Genomic DNA, 25,395 nt, shown 5'->3' with positions numbered 1-25,395 from the left:
CATTACCGGTAGCACCTGTAGGTGATTATCAACTGAACTTACGGTTATTGTTTGTAGTTTCGGTTGATGAGTTTGGCTTTTTCTGTTTCACATTTTGATTCGTCCTTTGGATTCTTTGTACATCCATAATATCTATCATGTGTTAGATTTTTTGAAGATAGAGAATAGGTTGTATCGATAATACTTTTGTTGTGTTAGTCCAGGCATGATGTATTTTCAGTAAATTACCATTGGCACTATTTCTATACTCATATTTCAATTTCTGATTCGTTTAGCATAAGACAAATTTTCTGGGAAACAGACTGATTTTATTTACAATAACCAATTAAACTTCTTCAAAATTGGGTTTCTTAGCCTTTTGTGAAATTCGATTTCGGCCAGTTACAGATTGTTAGCCTATAAATTGTTTCATATTAGTTTTCAACCTTTTCAATTTTGTATATGAAATTTATTATAATTCGGATATTATCTCTAACGCATTTGTCCTAGTGGATCAGTCAAGCAATGGGTGATCCCACTATTACAAGAAATGAACTTATTACCATAGCATTAAAAATCTCTATTTTGACTGTGGCATCATACTTTAGTATAAAATGGATGTTAAACCAGATGGATCCATCAAGAAAGCAGAAAAACAATGCAAAATTGAAGGTAAAAAGCCTACCAAGTTTTCATAGCTTTCATTTTGTAGCTTAGTTTTGAATAGTTAGACAAACCAAGGATATAATATTTCCAAGAATATTTTTCTTATATGCCTGAGCGTAGCCTACTGTATATTAAAGCTTATTTACTTTTTACAGCTTTTATAAATTAAACTCTGGTTGTTTTTGATAGGCCTAGACTGCTAAGTCGAGCTCAAATTAACTTATTTAGAAAAATTTATATGGGTAGGGTACGATAAGCGGACCCGGTTTTTTTATATCGAAGAATGTAATCATCGATACCTAATATTCGCATCTCACATCTTAGACTATCAATCGATATAAAAGTATCTATAGCCTAGTCCTCAATAACAATCATATTTTTTAAATTTAAATATGAATTTAATATTTACAGTGATCAAACTAATTATTGTATCCAAAATTATGAAAACTGAAGATGACCATATTTGCTCCCCTCACAGTTACAATTGTTTCTTTCCCACAAATTTCACATAATGTGTTTTTCAGTACAAGTCCAAAATGTTGAAGCCACTAAAACATCAATGTCGTGTATTTTTCTAAAATTAACTGATATTTTTAATAATTAATGTTACTTATATGTAAAATTGAAATATTACTGTACGTGTATTATTTGGAAGTGTTTACAGCTGTTGAAATAGGTTTTTTAAGTTAATTGTTCAAAATAATTATTCAGTATCGATTGATTATATCGATGGTTGTGATTAAGTAATATCGTTTGCCAATTTCGATATAAAAAACCGGATCCGCTTATCGTACCCTACCCATTTATACTAGTTTACAAGATCAACTTGACATGATTTTTCGTATGGAAAGAACTTATTCCATACTTAAGTTCTTAAGTTACAGGCTATGGGCATAATTTAATAAAAGTAAAAGGCCTAAACATTTAAAAAATCATATTTAAAGAGAGAAGATTCCTTTTGGGTAGGGAGGTAATGCCTTAGGTAAGTAAATGCTCTTGAGTAGATTACCTAGCTCTGGCGTAGTGTGGAAAATAATCAGGGGAGAGCGATAGGCTCTTAGGTAAGCCCTCGGTTAGGCAAGACAGTCAGGTAGTTATGTTAAATAACTTTTTGTAGCATAGTATTATTCGGAAGCCAATATTTCTGGAAGAGTTTTTCTTACCGGGGACCAAAAGATCATAATTGTTGGAAAAAAACAGACTCTCATTATGAAAATCGGTTTTTATTTTATGCCTCAAAAAAGTAAGCGATGTCAATGAGAAGGAGGCCAAATAGTCCCTATCTACTATTTGTGATTAGGCTATATAAGTAGGTAAAAAAACAAGTAAGTAGACTATTATAAATATAAAAAGTTAACAAGTGATCTGAGCTTCAACTTCAGTATTATCTCATCCAATGTTTTTCCCTTTACACCAAGGTGTAAGGTGGTGCCCATACTGATGGCAAGGGGCATTTCCAATCGGGGCTGAAGTAGTAGTAAGTTGTCATCATGACAATCAAATTAATTATAATTATACTATTGAATATATAAAAACATTTGACCAGTAGATATTAACAATTGCTAACTGTTTTTATTTTATTAAAAAATATTGTTTGGTACAATCTTAACCCTTTGAGTGCCAAGTATTTATTGAGTGGGTATACTGAAAAGTGCCAGCCCTTTTGCAGGCATTTTGCAAGGTTTTTGTAAAAATTCACAGTTTGATTATTTAATAAGCTATCAACATGATTCTTTCTTTATTTTTCTCTTAAAACTCTGTTTAAGTAATATAAAATAACAAAGTTACCATAACACTAAATTTAGGAATACCAAAAATGGACTTACCTAAATAAAATTCAAAACTTTTAAATCTCATTTTTCCACCAAATTATTATGACCTAAAAAATTCGTATCCTTTTCTTAGTCCATATCACTGGAAAGTGTATGCAATTATCTGTAAATCTTGAAAAATTTATATTATTATCTTTAACCCTTTGAGTGCCGCAGCGTCTACATAGTAGATGCTGTGAAATGTGCATAAATTGCCGGCATCTACCCAGTAGACGATTTGTATTTAATTAATATCACATATAATTCATTTTTGTTTTGACAAATAACTTATTTCGTTGCAATCTACAAGTTTTGAACAATCAATTGTGATTGATTTTTATTGTTTACCGCCTCCTTGTAGTTATTTGCCATAAAAAAAAGAGATGACGCAATAGTTGGTCAGCTGTTACTTGTTGCACATTAACTACACAGTTTGGTTCGTTGGGTGTTTATACATTGTGCTAGTTTCGTGTGTTTATGCTGAAAACTGTTGTTATTACTATTCTGCAATTGTGTTCAGTAAAACTTACAATGCATTTATAAACTTCTTTTTTCGTGTTTATTTGTTTAGTGATGTGTATTTTATTGTTGGATTGGTGATGAAGTAAAACGCAAGTTCCAATCAAACTATTGATTTTAGGTGAAGTAAGGTTATATTGTAGGCCTGTGTATATTTTTATATACTTTTTATATAATTAGTATTTTACAGTCGTCTTACTTCATTGAGTGAAATAGGATAGTTATAATATTGTTTCTAAACTTTTGACAAACTTGAACAAAAATTGCTTTCTGTTGTATTTTGTATATATTGCAGTATCTGGTTAAATATTACTGTTAAAAACTATATTATGCATGATTTTTGTTCAGTTTTTAATGTTCTTTCTAATGGTATAGCTAAAAAAAAAATAAAAAAAATATTGTATATATAAAATTTTAGTTCAAACTTAAAATGTATTTTTTTTCATTTTTTAGTTTTTTGTTATAACCTATATTCTTTTTGTGTTAATAAAAATAAAATTATAACATTATATGGAAAAAATACGTCGTTTTATGACACACAAACTAAAAAAAAACATTATTCAAATCAGTTGAATAGTTTTTTAATATAGTTTTTTCCCCACACACGCTTGCAAAACAGAAGGAAATGCTCCGGCAATTTAAGCGCATGACTTGGAAAATATGCTGTGGCACTCAAAGGGTTAATAATGAGTGAGTTATACAACTTTTAAGAAACTATTGTCACATTGTTTCTGGTAGCTATGGCAACCAAAAATGTTTATATGTGAGTTTTATAATTAATTTAAAGTTTGATCGGAAGTGTACTATAACAATTTATTTTGAAAAGAACAATTCTTTACAAACATTTTATTATGATATTATTTAAAAATATTAAAGGTTACAATTTTTAGAGACTTTTTCCCGAACGTCCAGTAAAATCGGACATCGGCACTTTTCGGCCAACTTTTGTCGTCCGGTAAAATCGGACGTTGGCACTTTTTAGACACCTTTTGTCGTCCGGTAAAATCGGACGTTGGCACTGAAAGGGTTAAAAGCCTATAATGTAATTCGGTTCGGCATTATTGTTTTAAATTAATTCAAACAAAGTGACATGTGTATGGTATTAAAGTAATGGCCGGCGAACGCAAGTACAATGCTGATGTACATGTGTTATTTGTGTCACAAGATGTCAGACACGTTTATTCTTCAAAATAGTAAAAAGTAACAAAATTTTACACTACCATTTTTTTATATTTTATAAATATACATAGCCTAGATATTTTTTTATTCATTACTAAATTATTACTTTTTAAGATATACAAACAGCTGAACTATACAGTAATTTGTAATACTCATAACTTAATTTGGTTTCATTGCTCATAATTTGCTTATTGAATTCATTAATAACGATTATTTTGAACTGAGAATGATATAACATAAATCTTTATATATATATATATGAATGTGGCAGAATTTTACCTTTTTTAAATCCAAATAATTTTAATGGTATTTAAATGATTTAATAATATATCTAAAATATAAGAAATTACAATTACAAATTTAATCATTACATTGAGAACACACCAACCAATACTAGTAACTTTTTATTTTGTGAGGTCTTTCGATAGCCAGTGTTATACATATATACATTTATTCACGTCAGTTCTAACATGTGCTTGGAAGGTCACAATAGGTGAACACTTTTTTTGCAATTTTTACGAAAATACTGTTTTTTCTTTTTCCAACTTTAGCTGTGTACTTAGTCTATTGCACACAGAACAATTTGAAAAATGTTTAGCAAAAGAAACATGCAATAATGAGTAACACAGTCGCATAACAACCACAAAAACAAAAAGCTATGTCAAGGTCATTAGTACTACCAACTTTAAAATTGATAGGCATATTTTACTTCAAAAATAGTCCAAAACAGTTTAAACAAACTTTTTAAGTTCAAAAGTAAATTTTGAAAACTTTTTTCCCGAATGGCTGATCAATCGGACATTGGTGTTTTTCGGCTAAACTCTTATGGTCTGTTCAATCAGACGTTGGCCCCCAAAGGGTTAAAGTTATGATAGGGGGACATTATCCAATGTATAACATAATTTGAACAGTTAAAATGCATTTATAAACTTCTTAACACTATAATAAGACTTGGAAATTGAGAACTTCTTCAAACTCTTTTTAAAAATATTAATAGTCATTTCCATCCTGAGGTAGTAGGGGAGGGCGTTGAAAAATATAATGGAATTATAAATCATTTGGTTTAAAAAAAAGAAGTTTTATGATGTGGAGTATTAAATTTGTTTTTTTTTTCCTGATATGATATTTAGATTGAAAAATGTAAATTGAGGGACATTTAAGAATTTTTAATGAGTTGAATGACATGGATTACAAGAATCCATTGGTTTGAGATGAGCTATTATTCTAACTGATTTTTTGCAGATTAAAAATCTGTTTATGTAACTATTTTCAGAACCCCATACATCAACAGTAAAAGAGAGATGTGGATAAATAGGAGCATAGTATGCAGTGTGTATCATGTCAGTGTTTGTAAAAGAAGACAATCTAAAGGACAAATACTCATGAGTCCAACTTTGCAACTACATTTTCTATGTGAGAATGATAATTTATGTTTCTATTGAGATCTCTAAGAATTTTATAAACTGATCAGATTCAGCCACAACATCTCCTATGTGTAGACTCAATGTATTGATTGATCGAGGTGATACTTTAAACTCGATTAAGCTGGTCTTTTCTGTATTAACAAGAAGAACAACTAAAAATCACTGAAGGATGTTGTTTGACTAAACAAAAGCATCCATCTCCATGACATTACGAACAGATATAATCCAGAACCTCCTACCAAGCTTCTAATATCATTTTCAAAGATGATGAATAGTAGAAGCCCCAATATGGAGCCTTGCAGCATACCAGCTCTGACAAATTTGACATCAGAGCAGCATTTCTTTAAAACATCACCCTCACCGGATGGAACGTTGACAGATTGATGACGACTAACCAAATTGGATCGAACCCATTCTCCAACTACGCCTCTCACACCAATCAGCTCAAGTTTTCCCAGAAGTCTCTTATGAGAAACTATGTAAATGTTTTTCGCAGGTCAAAAAAGATGCCTGATGTACATTCACCTCTATCTAGTGATTCGGTAACCCTGTTAATTAACGCCAAAATCGCATTAAAACTTGATCTTTCCTTTACAAAATGGAACTGATTTGAAAATAATAAGTAACTCTGATAAATAAACGACCATAACCTTTTTAATCATTGATCTTGGTCATGACTTTAGACATGAATATTTAACCAAATTTTATGCCCACAGCTATGTTTGTTCTTGAGATATTCCTCTGAGTATTAGGCTTTGCTGGCATTCAGCCAAATCCATAGAGGTATATGCATCTAACTCAATTTTGCCTATGTGGAAATGAAGTTTTATCGAAATTTCAAACCTATAGTTCATTTCGATATCAAGTTTGGTATTATCCAGAGACCACTATTTTTGGATGAGTTTTCTTTTTCTGGAATCAAAATAAACTTTATTTATGTTGCAAGTACTTTTCTTGTATCATAAGGAATCTAAAAATACCTGATGAGGCATACTTCCTTGTCACCAAATCGCCTCCAAATAGGCCTGGACGAGTAACCCTTCTAGTAGGCCTAGACGCACGAATCACCTGTTACTTTCAAATAGTTAATTGTTGCTTTAGTTTTGTTTTCATTGATTGTTGTGTACTTGATTAATTTATAATTTCATCATGAATAATTATCTCCCCTCTGGGATTTACCTCGAACTAAAGAATATATTCTGTTTTGTTGACAGAATACGACTTATTGGCGATTGGTAGCTATACATTCAACTCAATTCTCCTCGACATCGCTCCCTTTTGGGAGGAAGAAAACGATAACTGTTAGTTGTAATGACTTTTAAATTTCGAAATATGTTTAGTAAAATCTTTTATTTTTTATACTTTAATTTATTTTGGATCCCGATAAGGAAAACTAGTCCAAAAATAATGGCCTCTCAATAATACCAAAGTACCATCAATATATTCCCCTGAGTAATAGAAAATCCTATAGATGGATATCCATCATCATTGTATTCAATCTTGGCTCTGTAAAATAATTTAATCAAACATTTGTAATGAAACATAATTTTTTCATGAGGAAATTTGTATTTTTTCAGGCACAAAAGCAGCTTAAGAAACTTGGAGTTTTGAAAAGTACAAATGTAAGTAAATGCATGGGAAGAAATTTACTCTAAAATAGTTAACTAAAATCAATTATGTATCACTATCCTATTATATTAGTAAATTGAAATAAGACCATTGTTAATTTTTAAACAAACACTTAAATACTGCTTAAACTTATGATAAATTTAAAATTAATTTAGTTTTATGATGTCTACAGCACATATTTCTTAATTTGTTGTTAATAAGAAATTACGTTTTTTTTTATTCACATGATTAAGAAATTAAAATTTTTAATGCAAGTAAAAGTTCTTGGATTGGAAATTATAATCTGAAGGCATGTATTACCGATTAAATCAACAATATCAACCAAATTTTTAAGTATTTTATTGGCAAATTGCAAATAAAATTTTAATTAATCAATCTAATTGCAAACATATACTTGAATACTTAACTAATCAGAAAATAACATGTAGTTATTATTTCATCATTCAAAAAATTTTTTATGCAATATAATTTATTGACCTTTTTGGTTACAAAAAGAATTAAGCTAATAAAATATTTTTTTAAGTGGATATAAAAATGCAAATATTTCTTGAGTCTTTGAACCACCACTGACTTAATATGAGGGCTACCCAGTAAGTAGATTATATTTTGATATGAACAAAAAACAAAGTACAAGACAAATGTTTTATTATATACATTTGTGACAATATTTTTCTGCATAGTCTCTATACAAATTTAGCCACTTATCGTAGTGGTCAGCTAGTTTTGAAATTACAGTGTTACAAAATTCTGCCACCTGACATTTCAAGCAGGTAGGTTGTCACACCCTCCCGCAGTTCCACGTCGATCAAAGTACTGCATCACAAGCCAGATGTTCATTGCTGGAAACAGGTGATAGTCTCTGGGTGCAAGGTCCAGACTGTAAAGGCGGATGTGGTAACAGCTCCCACCTAAAAGTATCCAGGACTTCTCGAGTCCGATTTACCTTGTGTAGTCGGGTATTATCATGCAAAAACAACATTTTTGAACTTAACTTTCCTCTGCACTTGTTTTTTATTGCACTTCTTAACTTTTGCAAGGTTTCACAATACCTTGCAGAATTTTTAGTTGTGCCATGTTCTAAGATTTCAATAAGAAAAAGTCCTTTCCTGTTCTCAAAAAACAGTTAAACAGTTGCTATAATCTTCTGTGCCGACAATATTTGCGAGCATTTCCTTGGTTTTATGATTATGTGTATCCCCACTCCATACACTGTAATTTGATTTTGCAATTCATGTGACTAGCAGCGAGTCTCCACCTTTTTTGTAAGTGTCTAAAAATGTCAATGAAGCAGCAGCCTTACACTGATTTTTATGGGTTTCTGTTAAGATTTTTGGTACCCATCTTGCACAAAATTTATGGTAACCTAACTTCTGTGTAACAGTTTCGTGTAACAATTTCCTTGATATCTGATGAAAACTAAGTGAGAGTTCTGTTATTGTGAATCGCCGGTCTTCTTTAATCTTCTCATTGACAATTTCATTGGTGACAATGCTTGGCTGTCCACTTTGTTCGTCATTATGCACATTAGTTCAGTCATTTTTAAACCTAATGCACCACTGACACTCTCCACCTTCAGTAACGATATTGTTTCCATAAACTTCACAAAGGTTGGCAATAAAAATTTCAATTTGTTTATCGTGGTAAGTCAACGAAAACCGTATTACCGATCACACTTCACAACTTGCTTGATTTTAGATTGCGTCACACATTCTAAACTGCTATTGTAAAACAACAAGGAACAACAGTAACGTCTCACTAGCACAGCTGGAAAGCCATTGAACGGAGAAATGCCCTGACATCAAAATGGACGTGATAGTTCCACCCCTAGCAGCCACAGAGCGAATCTAATTTCTGGGTAGCCCTCATGTGCATGTGCATGTGTGTGGGTATATATGAGTGTGTGTGTATATGGAATAGTACCGCTTGATGTATGTGCAGTACAAGTAATAATCCGTAGTCCCATATTTGATAAAAAGAACTTGCTATCTTATGTTTAAAATATTAACTTATCATAAACAATTTTTTGAACAGTGTAACATTCAACAAACTTATAGTACAACAGGGTGAATTTTTATGAGTCACTAAAATTGTGTTTTTGGTAATAAAAGTAGTGTACCAAAAGCTATTTTTGGAATGTAAAATAATTATAATAATCAATTGGAGAAAGTAATTTTCTAATAAAAATATGGCATTGTTAATAAACATTTTCGTTTCATAATTATTAATTCCACTACTTGATAATAAATTGTGTTTTTGGAAAAAGTAGCAAATCATATTATTTGTAAAATAAATTATTGAATGAATTATGATAGTCCTAATACGCTATTACTCAAAATATTATGTAACTGCAAATATAAGTTTTTTTAGATCAAACATGGTTTATTACGAGAGATCATCATTTCACAATATGGTAAAAATTCTAGATACTTTATTGTACATTTTGCAGCTAACAGAATATGAAATCATGATAGCAAGCCATCTGGTTGTTCCGAGTGAGATACACATATCTTGGGAGGACATCGCAGGATTGGAAGATGTCATTCAGGAAATGAAGGAAACTGTCATTCTTCCCATCCAAAGGAAAGATTTATTTTCTTCTTCTCAACTTACCAGACCTCCAAAAGGTAAAATTATATACTTCTTTTCAATTGTTTGCTGCAAAGATATACATACAGTACGATAAAAGATATTGGCATGATGTAAATAATATCTTTAATGTAACCATTTTCTCTCAAATTAAAAACATGGTACTGTAAAACGCTTTCTTGTACAATAATCCTCTCATGTATACTTTCTCGAAATAAGTCAATTTTGTCTCGCTCTTCAGAACTTCTGTATGATATTTTTTTAAAGAGAGTTATGTAATTGAAAGGTTTTGAAATAATTAAGTCAATAAGTTGTATTTAACTTATTATATAATATAGTACAGTATTGATAGGGAGATACAAAATACTTGACTTGACTGTAGGTAGAAGTGTTCTTCCTCCATCTGGTCCTCTGTTTGGCATTGCAACATATATCTTGCCAAGGTTATCATTCTGATCTGCCATCCCTGTGATTTCAGTTAGTGCAGTAGACAGTTAATTACTAAACTAATTAATTACATAATATAAGGTGTTTATAAATTAGTGTATGAATTTTAACGTTTTGTAGTATGTACAGGGTCATCGAAAAATAATGCCTAGATTTTAAATAACTGTAAAAAAAAAACTATTAAAGGTAATTTAAAGGTTGTAGTCTTAAAATGTGCAGAAAGAAATACATTTTTTTTTCATACCTTAGTATGTTTCAATGTGAGCACCGTTCGTTGCCCTGCAGATATCAAGTCTGTAGTCAACTTACTGCCACGTGCGTCCAATCATATCTGGCGTAACAGTTAAGATTGCGGAAGAAATTCGCTCCCGAAGATGGTCCAAATCCCGAATCTTTTCTGCGTAAACTATATTTTTTATGTACCCCCAGAAAAATAAATCCAAAGGGGTAAGATCAGGACTTCTAGGAGGCCATGAAATGGGGGCTGCTCTACCAATCCAACCGTTTGGGAAGCGTGCGTTTAGTGCAGCGCGTACCTCGCGATGGTAGTGAGGTGGAGCATAAAAATCTTGCATAAAAATGATTCGCTGTCCAGTCTGTTGTTCGATATCGTCTAATTGGGGGAACACAAACAGTTCAAGCATGTCCAGGTAAACTAGGCCTGTAATGGTTTTTTTCTACAAAAAAGAAAGGTCCAATAACTTTCTCATGAAATAACGTGCACCACACATTGAGTTTGGGAGAATCACGCACATACTCGTGGATTTCGTTTGGTGTTGCGATCCCCATACACGGCAATTGTGACGATTTACACATCCATTTATGTGAAACGTAGCTTCATCACTAAACAACACTCTCTGTAGAAAACAGGTTTTATTTGCTGTTTTATCTGAATTTTATACTCATGAAGTCTTAGCCGTTTGTGCAGTACATTTTGTATTGTTGTTTTTGGAATGTTTAGTTGAAGACTTCGTCGAGCAATGGATTTTTTGGGCTCCTAACACAAGATTGCCGGATACGCTCAACATTCTTTTCTGATGTTCTTGGTCGGCCTGGTCTAGATTTTTTGCCGACGGTCCCTGTTTCCCTAAACTGGTTAAACCATCGAACGATAGCTTTGTTATCAGGTGCTGTTTGACCCGGATATGTTCTCCGAAAGAGCCGCTGTACACTGACAATTGACTTTGACTCCGCGTACCAAATCACGCACTGTGCTTTTTGTTGCACGGTCAACATCGTACTGAGCGGCGGCGCGTCTGTGGCCGGCTGACCTTGACGATTGCGCAGCTTGTCTGCGCATCACAAAGACAGGGAAACACAATCAGACGAACTAAAAACAAAACTTGCGTTCACCAGTTATCGTCCAGTGAAAGAATTACTGATTTAACATGAAAGGTTTTGATGTTATAACTTTATTAAATCTAGGCATTATTTTTCGATGACACTGTATTATAAAAAACTTAAACTATAATTAATATAGGAAAACTCAAATAGTTGTACCTACAAGTGTTCAATGTGAGCTCCATTCGTCACACGGCACTCATCTAATCAATAACTCAGTTCTTCACAAACTTTGATCAAATGTGTCTGGAGTGATTATTGTAACAACTACTTCAATCCTGTTCCTTAAGTCGGGTAGTTCAGATATTAGCGGAGACACATACACACAATCCTTCATTGATCCCCAAAGGTAGAAATCACATGGTCAGTTTGAGTTGAGGCCATGCGAAACATGTTCTGATTTAGGTCCCTTGTGGCCAATCCAGCGGTCAGGTACAGTGATGTTTAACCAATCGCGTACTTAGTTATGTCAGTGAGGCGGTGCAACATCTTGATGCCAAATGAGGTTTTGTAGTTCATCTTCTTCTAATTGAGAAAATAACCATAGTTCTAGAGCATCAAGATAAGAAATACCAGTTACAGTTCCTTCTCCAAAATAAGGAAAGGCCTATAAACTTTCCACCAGATATGGCTTACAAAACATTCAATTGTACCATCTTGTGAGGGTTTTCTGAGCCCTAGATACACACATTGTGTGTGTACACATGTCCACTGAGGTGAAATGTTCATTCATCACTGAAAACAACATGATCCTGAATATTTGGCATGTAAAACACAGTCTACCATGTAAGTTTTAGTTTTGTTTTCATATGATAAAAACTATCATCCACCACACAGAGCAAAAGTGTTTTTAAGCGCTTAATCGTATTTCGTACTTCGGCTTTGTTTTGCTTGTAAAACCATAATTATAGTTATAATAATTGCACACCATAAACAATCAAGTTTGCACCTAGTGATAAAAACTACTATTTGATAACCAAAACTTTTATTTCTTGATCATTTATGTATATTTGAACTGAACAGTAAATATAATAAATCTATTATTTGGTTGGTGTAGGACTCATAATTTTTTTCTAACTTCTTGTAGTACTCTAAGTGGTGTGATGTAGGTGTACTGTTGCACGGCCCCCCTGGCTGCGGGAAGACCCTGATTGCCAAGGCCACCGCTAAGGAGGCAGGGACCAGATTCATCAATCTTGATGTGTCAGCGCTCACAGACAAGTGGTACGGTGAGAGCCAGAAGCTTGCCGGAGCTGTCTTCTCACTTGCTGTGAAACTCCAGCCGTGCATCATCTTCATAGACGAAATCGGTAAATATTTCAGATTTAGAACATGAAAACATTCAAGACTTATAATATCTGGAAATGAAACAAATCTGTCTTGTAACTGAAAATGTGTTGTACCTTTTAATATACAGTGTGAGTTAATAGTATGGATACACTCTGTTTAGTTTTTGATGGAAAAAGATGAAAGAATGGAACTCAGGACACCCTTCTAGGAAATAGAAGTGAACTTTTTAGTCACTGTTACTACAACTTTGCCCATTTCCCCAAAATGGGATTTGGGGGAGGGGTCAAAATGTTTAAACGTAAAGACCCATTAAGTGACAACTTATTTGAAAGGTCTTGATAAAAGAAGAATAACAGTGGAAACTAGAGCTTTCTATCTCAATCCAGTACAAAATAGCAGCTCATTGAAATGAATTAAGTTAAAAGCATGGATGTATCTTGCTCAACCTTCAATGGACAAAGATAGAAAAATGAAACTCAGGACCCCCCTCTAGGAAACAAAAGCGAACCATTTCCTAAAAATGAGCTTTTTGGGGGGCAGTCTAAAATTTTTAAATGTAAAGTTATAGTAGCAATAGTAATTACAATTATGTTAAGCAATAAAACGGTCAAAACTTACTAACCTGTAAATATATAAACATTATAAAATGTATTCATTTTTTACCTGCTGTTCACAGTAATCCCTTTGCTAACTTTAAATCTCATAAATATGTCATTTCCCAGTAACAAAGTTATATGACAGAGGAGAAGAATTGTATTTATCAACCTACCAATACATTTAAGTCCAAAACTGTACACTTCATATTCCACAAACCATTGTAGAATACTTCCTTGATCTATATGTAGTTAGAAACAGAAATAAAATACATTTTATGGGTTGTTTGGTATACCTTCTAGAAGATAAAGCAGTAAATACTTTATTGAGTAGTTTGTAAACATTAAAAAATAAGATGTCCCAAGAATTATTTTAGAGAAAAGTAAATTACGCTGGAGAAGTCTTGAAATAAATGTAATATATGTGTTTCAGATTCATTCCTACGTGTGCGGAACTCACAAGACCATGAGGCTACAGCTATGATGAAAGCACAGTTCATGGCCCTGTGGGATGGCCTCGGTACAGACCCTGACTGCACTGTTATCATAATGGGAGCCACCAACCGACCGCAGGACCTGGACAAGGCGATCCTGCGCCGCATGCCAGCGACTTTTCATGTCAGCCTTCCGGTTAGTTATCTTTAGTCTAATCAATTACATGCATAAATGCTTTAATATAGCAGTTGAGTCTGTCAATATTAAGCAAATTGTGCATGACCATGAATCTAGAGTTAATATTATTAACCCTTTCTTACTGAAATTTCACTGTGGTCGGTTAAATCTCATGGTTTTAGAAAATGTACTTTTTTATTTTTCTTATACAATTTAATTCCACTCAGTGATGAAATTCTCTGAAAAAATTATTGCTTGTAAATTTAATACATTTTTATCTTGCTTAAAGTGGTGCCAAAAACTTTAGTTTTTCAAAATATGTATTGCAGAGTTACACTTGATAACATGCATACAAAGTTTTATGGTCTTACCTTCAAAAAAGTTCCAAGTTATGGAATATTTTCTGAACATGTTATGCTGGTTTTTGCCTTTGTGATTTCACACAAAATTTAGACTTATTAAAGTTGATTTAACTCTTAAAGCATGGCGTATGGACATGTCCGTACCATCGAAACTGCAGTAATTGCAGCATACCTCACAGGAATATCCGTATTATCTTATTTTAGTTCATTATGTACAATACAATTCATGAATGCTGCAGACTAGAAATGCATAAATGTATTGGTTTATAATATCCAGGAAGCATATTGGATTATGTGTCACTTGAAAAATTAATAAAAAAACCACTGCTATTCTTTTATTAACGTTTTGTCTTAAGGCAGTATAAACAGGAACCTTACAGGCAATATCAAAACTGTTCTCAAAAGGGTAATCAATCACTTTGTGACAATGCTTGCGGTTAGTTACCCTTTTGGGATCCGTTACTTAAAGTGACTTTGACCAAACCAGATTTCAACAACTGTTTTGCAAACTAAACTATGAGCTTTTGTCATTTTTTGTTCATTTAACCCGTTTTGGCTTTAATTTGCCTCTTCAGCTAAGGATTTTGTGTGAAACACTGTACCTTAGGACAGGATATATGATGATAAGAAAACACCTCCACTTTGCCACACATCTTGTTTGATGAGTTAACATCTTTCAAGTAGAATGAATTAACCTATTGCTACAATCTCATTTTCCAATGTCCAACTCGTTTTGGAAGGTTATCATAGGACTACATCACATTACATAATAGGTGCTCTACTAAGAAAGATACTGACTCCTACAATATTATTCCTCCTCACTAGCTAAAATACTTAACCTTCTCCCGCTCGCAAGGCATGAATCGGCACGGCCACGACATAGCCACTGCAGCCTAAACGGCACAGATCGGCACGCACTGCTTTATCTACTAGAGCCGATAAGTGCTGCTCTCGAGTAGCAATAGTTTGTACTACTACGGCTTGTTTGCTATCAGGAGACCATTTACTTTACTTTTACAGTAGATTTATTCCATTATTTTGCTATTTATATTAGTTGTACGGAAACAATGGCGGGTTGTAGTCGTACACTTCGTGACAGCGAAATCGATCTCGTTATTAGTAGTGATTGCGACGATTCAAGTGAGTGTGGTGATGTACCAGAGCTTTGTGAAGTGGTTGGTGGCATTGAGGATGTAGTTCGGAGTGATCACAGTGGCAGGGGCAGTGACGGCGAGCCAGACAATGACCTTCACCAAGTAACTGCGCAACAAACAACCCGGCGCCCAGCTGTCCGTGTGCCCCCTCTCTGGTCTCGTACAATCAACTTCATTGAACCAATATATAGTAAAATAATTAATATATATAATTATAGTTAATTACAATGACAGAACGTATGTCAATTCAATTCAATTCAATAATTAAATTCAATAATATCTTTATTCACACATTCATCAAGAATGGTTACAGAGTCAACACATGCAGTAAAAATTGATGTCATCAAGAAGTAGGTAAACTAGTTTAAAACTATTATAAATGCAAAGAGAAAATATCTTTAAAATTTGATATTAACTAACATTTCTGTAAAATAAAATATATATGAGGAGAAAATATATGAATGCATATACATACACATACATGTCTTAAATAATAGCATTAACAGAATTAAAAAACTCATTCAAACTATAAATTGTAGAGTTTATCAACAGGCTGTGCAGTCTTTTCTTCAGAGTTTTAGAGTCACATGTTTTGAAGTTTTCTGGAAGCATGTTAAAGAGTCTTGCACCGCTATAGGAAGGCTTCTTGGTGTAAAGGGTTGTTCTATGCGCTGGAAGGGATATATCATTTGTCCGTCTTGTTGTGTAGCTGTTGACGTCACCAACCCTTGGTAATCTTTCTCTTGAGGCGTGGGTGATTACCTCTATGATGTATATGGACACTACTGTGAGTATCTCAAAAGATTTAAAAGCCTCTCTACAAGATTCTTGTGGCTGTAGTCCTGCCATGATGTAAGTTGAGGCGCCGCGTATTTTGACTGAGCGCGACCGGCAGAGCGATTTAATTGAGGTTACAAACACCGTGAGCGCCTGGAAACAATGCGAGCGGGAGAGGGTTAAAGTGCTACTGATATCACATATCGTGGAATTTTGTATGGAAAATTTTTTAAATTCTTTTGTTCTTGTAAAAACTGGCACACTCTTCAACTTCAGGGGTCTAGAAAACTTAATTATTCCAAAGTGAATCAGGTGATGGGAGTATCTTCCAATAACTATCACTTATTGCAAGAGTACTTGATATGTTCTTATTTAAGGGGTATGCCATTTTCTTTTTTTAAGGCCTATGGCAGTCGTATTAATCAGTAGGAAATTGGATTATTGCTGAAGAAGCAAGTAACAGCTATTTGTTATATAAATTACAAAATATAACTTTTTGAAGGCCTATTTCCAAAAAGTGTATAAATCTGTGTTTATTTTTATTATTAATGAATTATTATTATAGTTCAGTCCATGTGTCTGAATGTATTTCAGTGTTACGAATTATGTTTCTATATTCTTGTTTGTATTGATTATTTAAACTTTTTTTAACAAATTTGAGATAATTATAGTAGCATCTTTAATTTTATCAAATCCATCTTTCTTCAACTTATCTCATATATTTCTTTATCTGTAATGTAATGTAAATTAAACCGTTGTTTTTCATATAGTATGTTAATGTGTTTCCCCAGCCACTGACTGGTTTATACCAGCCAGTAGAACTACACTGGCTACAGCACAAACCGATGTGCTACTTAAATCTGTGAAATCCAATGGATGTCCAAAAACAGTACATAACTAACCGTAAATTTCGAGATATTGTGGTAAAAAGGGTTTGTCAATACAGGGTAATCGAAAAATAATGCCTAGATTTTAAATAACTGTCATAAAAAAACTATTAAAGGTAATTTAAAGGTTGTAGTCTTAAAATGTGCGGAAAGAAATAATTTTTTTTTTCATACCTTAGTATGTTTCAATGTGAGCACCGTTCGTTGCCCTGCAGATATCAAGTCTGTAGTCAACTTCCTGCGACGTGCGTCCAATCATATCTGGCGTAACAGTTAAGATTGCGGAAGAAATTCGCTCCCGAAGATGGTCCAAATCCCGAATCTTTTCTGCGTAAACTATATTTTTTATGTACCTCCAGAAAAATAAATCCAAAGGGGTAAGATCAGGACTTCTAGGAGGCCATGAAATGGGGGCTGCTCTACCAATCCAACCGTTTGGGAAGCGTGCGTTTAGTGCAGCGCGTACCTCGCGATGGTAGTGAGGTGGAGCCCCATCTTGCATAAAAATGATTCGCTGTCCAGTCTGTTGTTCGATATCGTCTAATTGGGGGAACACAAACAGTTCAAGCATGTCCAGGTAAACTAGGCCTGTAATGGTTTTTTTCTACAAAAAAGAAAGGTCCAATAACTTTGTCATGAAATAACGTGCACCACACATTGAGTTTGGGAGAATCACGCACATACTCGTGGATTTCGTTTGGCTGTTGCGATCCCCATACACGGCAATTGTGACGATTTACACATCCATTTATGTGAAACGTAGCTTCATCACTAAACAACACTCTCTGTAGAAAATTTGGATTATCATCAATTTCATTTAACATAAAACTTGCAAATTCAGTTCGTTTAGGGTGGTCGGTAGGTTTTATTTGCTGTTTTATCTGAATTTTATACGCATGAAGTCTTAGCCGTTTGTGCAGTACATTTTGTATTGTTGTTTTTGGAATGTTTAGTTGAAGACTTCGTCGAGCAATGGATTTTTTGGGCTCCTAACACAAGATTGCCGGATACGCTCAACATTCTCTTCTGATGTTCTTGGTCGGCCTGGTCTAGATTTTTTGCCGACGGTCCCTGTTTCCCTAAACTGGTTAAACCATCGAACGATAGCTTTGTTATCAGGTGCTGTTTGACCCGGATATGTTCTCCGAAAGAGCCGCTGTACACTGACAATTGACTTTGACTCCGCGTACCAAATCACGCACTGTGCTTTTTGTTGCACAGTCAACATCGTACTGAGCGGCGGCGCGTCTGTGGCCGGCTGACCTTGACGATTGCGCAGCTTGTCTGCGCATCACAAAGACAGGGAAACACAATCAGACGAACTAAAAACAAAACTTGCGTTCACCAGTTATCGTCCAGTGAAAGAATTACTGATTTAACATGAAAGGTTTTGGTGTTATAATTTTATTAAATCTAGGCATTATTTTTCGATGACACTGTATATCTAGTTTACTGCAAAGGATGATTATTGGAGGAGGTGGGATTCTCTTAGTGTTAAGGGCTTTTTAAAACCTAAACGTAAGAGAGTATTGTCTCCTTGCCAGTTTAGAATGGAAGAGGCAGTAACAGAGCATGTCTCCTTTTCTTCCAAACATGATATGACATAGAGATAGTGCTCATCATCGCTCCTCGTGGGATCTTGAGGCAACCTACAACCCCCCCCCCCTTATCTATCCTAAATATCCTTTCATTTCACTCGAGAAGCAGCACAAAGATCTTTTCAAGAGTGGGTGTAATAACGGGTTTCCTTGTCTTTTTGTCCAATAGTAAAAAAAAACAAATATTTATGTGTTATTTTTGTATATTGGCCATTTATCTATTTTTCATAACTGTAGAGATTTTTTAACATAATTGGTGAGATCACTATAACTTTCAAAGTTTGTAAGCTAGTAGTTTTATAAACTTAGAATTAGAATTATTAAAATCCTTTGTTATATGTAAGTATTAGATTTATATATTTTACTCAATAATTCACAAAATACCACAATGTTCAATAATGCCACTTTCAGATACTTTCCCATTGGGTTTTTTTTATACATATCCAAGAAACTGATGAAAGAGGAATTTCTTTTTAAATGAAAATTTAATGCATGTGAAATTATAAACCCTGTTGTTACGTAATACCTATCAGTGGCTGATGAAGTAGACGATGTATAGTTTATATTGTGAATCAGATTGTGCATTTTCACTTGATGTACATAATAATGCTTGCTTTGTATGAAAGACCTTATATTGTAGTAAAACTAAGTTATTGGAAAGTGAGTATTTTAATATATGTTTTAAAAATTAGTTGATTGGATTTTAGAAATTGCCACAACGAACAGCAATTTTCAAGTTGATCTTGGATGGTGAGCCACTATCAGGTGATGTTGATCCTGAGATGCTAGCTCGACTTACAGATGGTTTCTCTGGATCTGACATCCGAGAGTTATGCAGGAATGCGTCTGTATACAGAGTACGAGATTACATGCGCACAGGAGACCTAGATTCCAGGTGAGTTCATTTTTTTCATAACATTGATACTCACATCACTAACATATACAAATTACCATAACTGTTCACTATGGATAGTAGTATACAGTATCTATAAACTTTTGCGAGTCTGAATGAATTTTAACTAATTAGAAAATGGGATGGTAAGATCCATTTGTCAGTTTACCTGACCCACAATCTTGCCATTGGATCTGTTATTATTTCAAGCAGAACCTAATTTAACATATTGAGTGCAAATGGGATGTATTGTAGACCTGAGCAATGCATTTGATTGCTTGGACAACAATCTACTTTTGATAAAGTTGAGCTCACTAGGCACAAAGGACAGTGCTCTAATATGGTTTTGTAGCTATTTAAATGATCAAAAACTAATAGTAGTAATTAAACCATCTTTAAAAGGCCAAACGAAAACTGGAACATCGCCTCCATTACATGTAAAAAGGAGTGCCCTAAAGCTCTGTAATGGGCCCAGTACTATTTGTTTCATTTATATCAGACCTGTCTCAACACATTGATCACTACAGTTGCTGTGTTATTTACAATAACAAACAGTTCTTTTATCCAGCAACAAACAGATCAATAGAGCAACTCTAAATTTATTTACCAGCAATACTGTGAAAATAATGACGTAGTGTTCAATGAAGGCCAAAAAAGGAGTTGTCACTCGGAATACACAAGGATGCTGTGTATGGAGTTCCTGGACTTACTGAACAAGTTCACTCAACAAAACATCTTGGACCTTGTATAATCATTTTGATGATCTAAGCTATCAGCTCAACTGTGCTATTTGTGCTCTAAAAAGAGTGAAATCCATTAGTACAATAGCTAATTTTACATCATAAATTGACGTTTATGTGTTGGTGGTAAGTAACATAATTCTCTACTAGAATGTATTACATCAGGTTTGCCAAATTTTAGCAGATTTTGAAAACATCCATTTTCTAATACACAAAGGTAAGTTATTAATTGGTTTTATAAGCACAGAAGACATGATGCAATTTTGACAACAAAATCTGTAGTATTATCTAGATAATATTTTTGTCGGAAAAATAAACATTTAATTGATCAATGATATAGGTAACAAAAACTGAAAATATTACGTTATATTTCTTAACTAAGCAAAATAAATTTCTAGATTGTTATTTTCATTTTAACACTAGCTGTTACCCACGGTTTCGCACGCAATCTTTAGAACCAAAGGCCTTATATTACTTAGTAAAAGCAATTATGATGTAATATGAAGGGAGTCCTATAAAAATTTTAAAACGTAAGTAGGAATACATCAGGTAGATATTATTTAAGTTTATGGTAAATAGTATCAGAGTTTAACTTAATTATTATATCATGTTTGGCACGTATAGGATCATTTCTGATTCTAATTTATTATATACATAAGTCACAGTTGAATCTGCCTTGTCATCCTCATTAAGAGAACACAAATCTCGGATCACACAGATCTCGGAAACTTACTTCGGTCAAAAAGCGTATATTTCCAGTCCTTGTCATATATTTCAGGTCTAAGATTTTTCCAGTACCATAGTAGAGTTTACCTTGTTGTTCTGACGAAGAAAAAATATTTAGACGTAGAACCGAGATGCCTACTTCGGTTAAAAAGTGCCTACTTAAGACCGTTTAAATTCAATTACCTATTATGTCACAGTTTAGCTTGTCCTATTGCCCCGATCAAAATACTACATACGTTCGATTATCTAGTTCTCAGAAATCTATTTTGGTCAAAATCTTGTTGACATACGTTGAGTTTGCCTTATCCTGATGAAGAAAATACACACATAAGTAAGACTGAAAAGGCTATTACGACCTAGGGAGAAGTCTTACCTACTTCTTATGTACTTTCGGTATAAGGGGGAAATTCTTGTTAAGGTTATGTAACATTCCAAAATAATCGTTATTAAAGTTTTGCGTTACACTTGTTTTTTGGACTGTAGCCAGGGAAAGAATGAATCGTTGAGGCATGTTAGTTAGTATTTATTTCTCTGTTTTTCCATAAGCCATTGTTAAAATGTAATATCATAATATCAAGGAAGCCCACCAGTTTAAAGTAACTTATGTGAAAATATTCATAACTTTGTTTATTAAGGTTAGTTTTATAACACTATTTAATGCATTAGATGATTTTAATTCGTCACTTGCGCAATCTGGAGTAAAATTTATATATTAATGTTTTTACTTATTAGTAGCACTGTTTACTTATTAGTGACAAAATTTAAATGTAAACAGATGTTTCAGAAAGTTTGATGAACTATTAATAGCTGTCAACAGCTGTTTAGTGCCAGTTTAATTTGAATTATGAAACGTAAAAACTACAATTTTTCTGAATTCCAAAATATTCTAGGTAACTTTTCTTAACTTTTTCTTCATAAAAGCCTTTCTCGGATTTCAATGGACATTTTACAAAAAGAATTAATCGAATTGGTCCAGCTGTTCTCGAGATTAGCGCTTACCAACACATTTTGCTATTCATTTTTATTTATAAGATTAAAATATATATTATATATATATATATATATATATATATATATATATATATATATGTAAACAATTTTAATCATCCAATAATTTACATTATTATTATTCCATAAGTTTATTGGAATCAATAAAATTTCAATGATCCAAGTTTTAGTATGATTTACTTTTTTAGTTAATCAGGAGCAAATGTTTAAAAATTCAATAGTTAACATTCTAATCCTTAGAAATACAAAACATGAAATTAAAAATGTCTTTATTTTGAGTCAGAGTATTATCGAGAAAGAGTTATTCCAGGAAGGGCGTTCTGAAGTATCAGTGTGCTTTTTTGTAATTTGAATAAGCTGTTGTCTTATTTATAATGAGAGGTAATGAACAAGATTTTATAGAAAATGTTAACAGAGAAGAAGGGAAGATCTCACAAATGCGAAGTGGAAACAAGCTATCACAACTGATTCAGTGATATGATGTGGATTTGCCTCGCCTGGTTCTGTGCTGCGTTCCTTCACAACTGTTGTTGATTGCTTACATTTAGTGGCATGCACAACAACCCAAGTCGCTTCTTGTAACTGGCAAACATAGAGCATTCATGTGAAACATCTGCAGCAGTATTGGCAATGCTATTACAGAGAACTAATAATACTAAATCATTACATCATTCTTTTGTTGTTACTATATGTTGTTTAGAATGGGATAAATTTGCTCAGAAAAATGTTAAAATTGTGAAGTAATACATGTTTTACATGTAAAGTAAGCCTCCTGAATGTTAAACCTAGCATATTTATTTACACTATGGTTTATATACTTTGTAATTTATACATTTTTATGCCGTTCTTGTACATTATATACTTATGCTCTATGAAGTTATGAACATAAAGTTTTATGTTCATTAAATACTTTGATTGAAGTGAACTTCTAAAGAAAAAAAATAAATCCGTTTTAAGGGAAATTGCAACAACTGGCCACAAGCATATTTTGAGCTTAACTGGCTGTCACTTTCTACGCCCAATGCCAAATTATAAGATAGAAAACCGTAAAGTCCAAAAGGTTGACAGCATTTTTCAAACAAAACATAGATAAAAAAAATACCCACAGCTCAAGTGTAACAAGTGTGTTTTGAAATATACTATACCAAGGAAATGTTTTAAAATTTAGTTTCTTGTCTTTGTATGCCATTTCAAATAGAAAATAGCACTGTGTATTTATATAAATTATTAATTTTTTAAATCAAGAAATATTATTTATTATTAAGAGTTAAATATTTAAATAAAATTTGGTGAATATTTCCCTTCTGACATATTGTAAAACTTGTACATTCCAGTTCTTTATTTCCATGCATTTTTAATGTGTTGAATCCCATACTCTGAGGATTTTATGGATTGCTAATATATATTCCAGCAAATAAATGGTTTATTTTAAGTATCTTGGAAGTTACTGTTATGAATCTTTTTTTTAGGAATCTTGATCAGGAATCTGACAATGAAGAGTTCCACGATGCTCTCAGACCCATCACAATGGATGACCTAGTAATGTCCTTGAATAAGATGAAGACATCCAGGACATATTGTGCACCATCTTCGCTCAACAATATACCCTTGGATTAGACCTTAGTAAACTCATCAGACTCATTCATCATTCTTGTTGTCTAGAAGTTACATACAGTTATATAAATTTTTGTTACTCCTCAAAAAAGACGTGTAGAAAATTTAATTTCATTGCTGGGCAACAGTGTTTAGTGATTAATACTGGTCTGTGTGTTGTGTCACATACTGCCACTGAGGTTTTTTTATTTTTTGTGTGTATCTAACATACACAAAATATGAAATATTCCTCGTTATCGTTAGTTTTTAACCTGTAATAAATTTGAAATATGATGTTATGACTTAAACATTTACACATTGTTGTTTGGCTTTAGTAAACGTAGTTAAACAATAATGAAGTTTTGGATGGAATACTGTTGAATTAGTTTTAATTTTAGTTAGGATATCTGTGATTCCATCTTAGCAATGAAATAAAATAGTTAATGTTTAATGCTTACCCAAATAATTAGACTTTAAGCTTCACATTGTTCTCCTCAGTGTGTTTTTATTTATTTTTTTTTAAATAATTTAGCAGTTTTATAAAATATTGCATTTTAAGATGCCATTGTCTGTTATATTACAAATGAGTGTTATATTACAAATGAGCTGTTTAGTGTTGAATGTTGAAAACAGTGTGGTGGACTTGTACATAATGATTATATTAGTTGGTACTAATGATAAATTTATTTCGATATGATAATGAGTGAAATGACACTATAATTTTGAAAATGTTTAGTTTTATTTAAAGAAAATTGTATTACAGGACATTTTAATACAGTATTCTCTTTATGGTAACAATTGTTTTGTTTAAAAAATGTAATGAACTCCGTCATTGTTAAATTCAGTAAAAACATGTTAAATTTTTTAATCCCATTCTTTATAATTGATATGTTGTGCAACACTAGATGACAAACAGGATGAAATAAACAAATCATACCAAGAAGTCAGCAAACACAGATTCAAACTATGCAAAAAGTCTATGAACACAAAAAGTATATAAAGTAAAATTTTTATGTAATGTTGAATTTTGTATAACAAAAAATGTAATCTAATTAATGCTCTAATTTTTGCTGTTTATTATAAATAAGTAAACACACACACACATATATATATATATATATATATATATATATATATATATATATATTGTTATTTTCAACTGAAAAACATAAACCAACAAGATTATGGGATACAAAGTGGAACAGTACAAGTTCGTTAGAACTTAATAATTTACTTATTTTAATGCTTCAACCGATGTGTTACACTGAACACTGAATATGATTCACATTTTCCAACACTGCTTGATTGTAATAACTAAATCTATTACAGTAGAGTGCTAATTATTCGAAACATTGGTTAACCGAAAGCATTTCAAATGGTAATGTAAATTCAAAACCCCTCCACACTGATGTTGCACGAGCAGTAAGGAGCGTGCGTGGTGTTGCTGTCTGGCTATCCAATTGTTTCACTGTTCCACGTACGACTTAACTCACAAGGTATTGCTGATATCAGTGTTGTTTGTTTTGCTGTGTGACGTCTAACAATTTCTGTGAAACGTAAACGTGTTGTGCTTAGTCTTTCT

General features: G+C 32.8%; 1 protein-coding gene across 1 annotated transcript; it reads left to right on the top strand.

The window, feature by feature from the left end:
• Window positions 1-97: 97 nt before the first annotated feature.
• Window positions 98-24,681, top strand: LOC124362412 (outer mitochondrial transmembrane helix translocase). Its single transcript, XM_046816883.1, has 7 exons — window positions 98-651; window positions 7,156-7,200; window positions 9,654-9,831; window positions 12,691-12,891; window positions 13,898-14,094; window positions 19,562-19,749; window positions 23,690-24,681. Exons 1-7 carry the CDS (start codon window positions 505-507, stop codon window positions 23,835-23,837), a joined length of 1,104 nt encoding a protein of 367 aa, XP_046672839.1. The 5' UTR covers window positions 98-504; the 3' UTR covers window positions 23,838-24,681.
• The last annotated feature ends 714 nt before the right edge of the window (window positions 24,682-25,395 follow it).

Source organism: Homalodisca vitripennis, chromosome 5 (genome assembly GCF_021130785.1).
Source record: "Homalodisca vitripennis isolate AUS2020 chromosome 5, UT_GWSS_2.1, whole genome shotgun sequence".
NCBI classification, from domain to species: Eukaryota; Metazoa; Arthropoda; class Insecta; order Hemiptera; family Cicadellidae; genus Homalodisca; species Homalodisca vitripennis.
This window is presented reverse-complemented; position numbering and strand designations above follow the sequence as displayed.

Coding starts and splice junctions, on each gene's coding strand:
- LOC124362412 (XM_046816883.1), top strand. CDS start 505: ATGGGTGATCCCACTATTACAAGAAATGAACTTATTACCATAGCATTA. Junction 7,201..9,653: donor GAGTTTTGAAAAGTACAAAT/GTAAGTAAATGC, acceptor TACATTTTGCAG/CTAACAGAATATGAAATCAT. Junction 14,095..19,561: donor CTTTTCATGTCAGCCTTCCG/GTTAGTTATCTT, acceptor ATTGGATTTTAG/AAATTGCCACAACGAACAGC.